General features: G+C 27.4%; 1 protein-coding gene across 1 annotated transcript; it reads left to right on the forward strand.

Annotated features, from left to right (window-relative positions):
• The first annotated feature begins 522 nt into the window (after positions 1-522).
• On the forward strand, positions 523-4,570 carry LOC113386070 (neurobeachin-like protein 1). Its single transcript, XM_026623879.1, has 8 exons — positions 523-697; positions 768-965; positions 1,448-1,597; positions 1,671-1,851; positions 1,918-2,006; positions 2,965-3,036; positions 3,737-4,138; positions 4,241-4,570. The coding sequence occupies exons 1-8, from the start codon at positions 647-649 to the stop codon at positions 4,568-4,570; spliced, it is 1,473 nt and encodes a 490-aa protein (XP_026479664.1). The 5' UTR covers positions 523-646.
• The last annotated feature ends 922 nt before the right edge of the window (positions 4,571-5,492 follow it).

The following is a 5,492-nucleotide window of genomic DNA, read 5'->3' on the forward strand; positions in this document are numbered from 1 at the left end:
ATATATATATATATATAATTTCATAACATTTAACTGGTTTAATAATAAAATAAAGTATTATATAATATATCATGTATGCAAATATCAGTTATATTTATACATGTGCTGAAACCTGATTCGAAATCGGTAGGTAGGGTTACATGTGTTTTGTGCAATGTGTAAGAAATTTAAATGAATAACACGGAATGAAATGATAATATACATAATAAACAAAATAAAATAATCATTTAAATCAAGATACGGAAAAATGTGTAAATATTTCACTTTAACAGCAGCTGCAGTTTGATCATGTTTTGGGTAATGATTCCATATTTGAATTTGAAGTTTTCAAATATATTTCAAATTATAAATTAATTAAAATTATCAGTGTTGAAGATTTGGTCAACTAGAAGGAAAGCATAACCGTCTTCCGCAAAGAATGTAAATTCAAATTTCCCTCCAGTTTTATATTTTGTTTAACACCTGATTTCTCTTTGACAAGCAGATACCACGAGGTAGTAACATTAGCGCAATATGGTGGCCGATGTGTCATCTGTCAGTTGATATCGGTGTAGAATGTTAACATGAAATAATATTTTTATTAAACATTACATTTAAACATGATTGAATTCAATTTTAGCAACGACAGAACGATAATCTATTCATAATGGAATCCAGAAAAGATATTTACAATCTCTGGATCCAATACACAACAAAGGTATTTGAAATATTAGGCAATATCTAGTTTCTATCCAATTGATTCTTTATTTCTCTTCATTGCTTTTCAGAATGAAGAAATATATTTTAGACAATTCGTAGCAGGATTTGTGGGAATATGGGAGTCCCAATTATGTCTCGATGTAAATAAACCCCCTAGTCTAACCGAGACTAAAAGTGATTCAGGGCCCCATTTGACAAGACTGCCAGATGAACTGTTACCAGCTATTGGCAAATTTTTATACATAGCTAAAGATACAGCTGAGAAGGTTTATTAAATTCAGATATATATTAAAATCCTTTTGCAAATGTTACATTTAATTGTTTGCACTTTAGCGATGATTTCTACTTTATGTTTGCTTATTTGTATACCATTTGTATATTATAAAATACTTGATATTAAATTACTTTTTATTTTTATTGCTTCCAAGGTAAAAGCAAAGGCTTTCATTCTTAAGGCATTTTCAATTATTACTTATCTACTTGCATTTGTAACATTAAAGTAAAGATCAATTTTGCTTTGCAATAGTTTTAAAAGCAATCATATAACAGTTTTTATTCACTGTATAATATCACATACATTTATACTATGATCATTAATTAATATTACTAAATACTAAAACCATTAATTAATATTACTTATTCATACCCATATATCATATAAATATGATAGCTATTAATATGTGAGATTTTCTTTGTGTAATTGAATTTTAAAGAAAGAAGTAATATATTTTTAATCTTTTTTCGTTAGGATATTATTACACCAAGATTCCTCAATGAAGCAGAAGTGCTGATTAAATGTTTGACAATAATATGCAGAAATTTTGATAATATCCCCCTCATATCCTCTTGTGAATATATCAGTCAATGTATATCAATTGCCAGTATTGTTGTGCACAAGGTAAATATAGGATATTGCTGGAATCGCAACTAAAAAATGTATATTCAGAAACCTTATGTATTATTCTTTCCAGTTGCTAAAAAACCCAATTGAAAATGCCGATTCATTTCTCCGTTCCTTAGCACTGATGTTAGAAGTACTGTACGATCCATATTTCACTTGGAGAAATTTTTTATTAAATAATAATGCTGATTTTGCAAGACTGCAACACCAACCAGCTTTGCTTCATGTAGAAGTCATTCCATTTATCTATGGTAAATTATATTTAGTTGATAATAAATAACATCAATATATATATTGATAATATTTTCCAATTTCAGATTGTTTTCAATCCTCGTTAATGTTTTCTTATCCGGAAATAAGTACAGCTCTTTTACATGTATTAGGTGCGGTGATATTTGGTGCCCAAGTAAGTAATTTTCGAACTAAATGTTGGCAAAATTGTTTTTTCAAATAGTCTGTAGAAAGAGAATTTGGAATAATCTTTATTATTATAATCTATACCAATGCACATACACTCTTGCATACTCTACATTAAAAGTGATATAAAAATTATATTAGACTAGGCTATATTTCGGTAGCTATGCCTTGGTATAACTCTCGGACATTAATAGATAAGTATTGCTTCTTGCTTTTCAGATAGAGTTCACGTTAGATTTCTATATTAATGTGATTAAGTAAAATTTATACAATTATTTAGATGAAATTTTATTAATTTTGAGATACAGATTCTTGCTAACAAATTTGTGCTTGCATTGATGCAAAACAGCATCAATGAACTTCATTTAAATTTCAATTATTTTACATCTACTTTAGGATAATGATAGATAATGCAACAAACCATTAAATATATTACTGTTACGGTTTAATTAATTAGCTACATATTTTCTCATTTACACGAATATATTAAACATAAGACACATTCACAAAACTAATATTTATATTTGAGGTCTTTTCAAAATTTGTGACGTCCTGTTTAGTTACATATTTATTATTATAATGTGTCACTGTTAATTTTGATTTTAATTTTTAATATATGTTTGCAGTAGTACATTTAAATTAATTAAAAATGGTATTGGTTATATGTTTGAATTAAATCAAATAACTAAAGGCATGGGTAAAGGTGAATAATCTATTAATTGATATAGTAGCTAGTTACATATTATTAAAATAATTTAACAAAGCTTCAATATGAATGAAGAATATGCTATTTAACATATATTTTGAATATTTTTGTTTTGAAATTCAATTGATCATTGTTTCATTTGCTATGAGAAAAATTTTCATTACGTTTCAGTAGTTGATATATATTGTGTACAGTAATGATTGATTAGATTTTAAGTATTAGAAAAATTATAATTTTTCAGAAGATGATTTTGAATTATAAACCTATTGACAATTGGAATTCTGATGGTATGGCTCGTAGACTTAGTGAAGGGGTGAGTTAACTGTTACTAAAAATTGGTCATTAAAATATTTTTGCATGGCATTGATAAAGCTTGTTTGGGTTAAAATTAATTAAATAATTACCCAAGTCATTGTTATTAAAAAAATGATTAACACACATTTGCATGTATTTTTTCTAATAGTAAAGAGTAAATAATTTTAATAGTACTTTTGCAAAGAATATATTCAAGAAAAAACATTATGTAGTTAAAAAAGGATAGCAAATTTTTTTTTTTTGATCTGTGAAATTTTATTTTATTTAATCGACAAAATGAGTTTGACTTATATTTGTTCTGAATTCTATTTCTTACAAATATTTTTATGTAAAAAACTTTATGAAACTTTTACTCTAAACTTTATAAAACTTTAAGTTTTATGTTCACTTAGAAACCCAGAATTTAATTTTCAGTTTAATATCCTTGACTTATATTTCGTTGTTGAATTTATACATTGAAGTCATCGTGCAAGTAAAACGTTTGTGCTTAGCGATTTTATAATAAATCTTCTCCATCATGATGCATGTAATTAAAATATTTCAAGCTTATTAACAAATTGTTTTTATTAGGTTTTTATAACAACTCTTTTCTTAATGTGTGTAAAGTTTGCAACAATTGTGTTAGAACTTGGATAAATTCAAAGCTTTTTCAATATATATATATATATTTTATTTAATATGTTCTTTTAATTAAAAAGCACAACGGTCAACGTGCCATTTGCCCAGCCACTGTCAGCATTCTTATGGACGTAATAGGACGAAAAACCGTCGATTGTGAAGTGCGCACAATTGCCCTGCGCTGTTTCGTAGCCATGGTGCAGGTCCTGCACAGATCTACTCCAGACCAGAGGCAGATAGAACTAGCTACGATCCTAAGCTTATTTCACACGACGTTTGTTAAATTTCTGTCTGATCAATCTGAAGAAAATCTAGTGATATCTGAGGATAATCAAGATAATGTTAAAACAATTGCCATATGCTCTATTGTTAATTCCGTAAAACTGTTAATGACAAATGGTGCTAATAATGTTCTGATAGCTCAGGCTTTAGTAGATGCTAATTTGTTGAATTTGTTAGTAACACTGCCGAAACATACAAAGGTAAATTTATACGTATATATATTTAATTTCACATTACTGAGAAATTATAATTTAATATGGAAGAACAGATCTAGCTTTAAAATTATTTTTTGTTGATTTTAGAATTGGGATATAGATCATCAATTACTAGCCACAGAATGTATAAGTAGTTTATCTCGAATTACACACCTATGTGTATCTGCTAGAGAAATTTTTATCAAAAATGACTATTATGATATTTTTATGTCATATGTTGCTGAGCTTGGGACACCATCAAGATCTTTATTATGCCAGTTACTAAAAATGATAACCGGAGATGGAAATGATAACACAATTTGTAATTCACACATTCTTATAAGATTAATCACTTGGATCATTGATATGGATGAACATGATCAGCCTTGGATTTCAGAGGAGATATGCAAAATATGCACCGAAGGCTTATTAAGGTAATCTTATTACCTTATTTATTTCTTGTTTTACGGAATTCTCAATTTTTATTATTATATTATATCTATATCTTGATTTTATTATTTTCAGCAAACAATTAGCAGCTGAAAGCAAGATTATTGTTGCTGTGTGTGAAGTCCTTGGTCATCCAGATAAACTATCAATAAATGCAGCGATTGAGTTAATAAAGTTATTAGAAAGTTTAGCATTGCATTCAATTACAACACATGAATTAAAAATGCTATTTTTACTTTTGCGGCCGGAACTTGAGTTGCCATATTATAAGAATCTTTTACAAGCAGTTGCTACAATTTTTCGTAATCAAAAATTGATCTGCAGGAGTTATATTGATATGCAGGGAGAAACAGGTATAACAATTTTATATTGAGAATTGACTAAAATAATAATAAAATCTTAAGATAAAAAATATTTTTACATAATTGTATTAAGTACTTGCATTATTAATTTACATTATGTATTTTTAGATGGTTTAAGGGTACCAGAAATTAGAAAATGGGCAGGATGTTCCTACGGCTTTAGCTTTCACTGTTGGATTCGATTAGATCCTCTTTCAGACTTGGATGGGCAAAATTTTCGGAGGCAATTATTCAAGTATGTTTTTACAATAATTGATATGAGTTGAAATAAGATCTTGCAGTTTTCAATTTATGTTAAGCAAATCGAAAGATCTGGGGGGCCGTTAAAACCAAAAAGTCAAATATGAAATACCTAACTTGTTTTAAGTTGAATAACTAAAACTATTTAAACTAAATTCATAATAAAGGACTTAATATATTTATTCTTGATTTTGATTTTTTTGGCGATTAATGTTATCTTGTATGGCAAATGAGTTCCTGGTCTTTATGACATACTAAAATATTAGAGGTCTATGACATTTTAATATAAAAATGAATTATTAACAATG

The sequence above is a fragment of the Ctenocephalides felis genome, unplaced genomic scaffold (genome assembly GCF_003426905.1).
Source record: "Ctenocephalides felis isolate EL2017-DRISC unplaced genomic scaffold, ASM342690v1 CF-g0.4_SCAFFOLD_03571, whole genome shotgun sequence".
Lineage (NCBI taxonomy): Eukaryota > Metazoa > Arthropoda > Insecta > Siphonaptera > Pulicidae > Ctenocephalides > Ctenocephalides felis.

What these genes read in the sequence shown, in the direction of transcription:
- LOC113386070 (XM_026623879.1), top strand. Translation starts at nt 647, where the DNA reads ATGGAATCCAGAAAAGATATTTACAATCTCTGGATCCAATACACAACA. An exon ending in CCAGTATTGTTGTGCACAAG is followed by an intron (nt 1,598 to 1,670) that starts GTAAATATAGGA and finishes TATTCTTTCCAG; the next exon opens with TTGCTAAAAAACCCAATTGA. An exon ending in CTCGTAGACTTAGTGAAGGG is followed by an intron (nt 3,037 to 3,736) that starts GTGAGTTAACTG and finishes TTAATTAAAAAG; the next exon opens with CACAACGGTCAACGTGCCAT.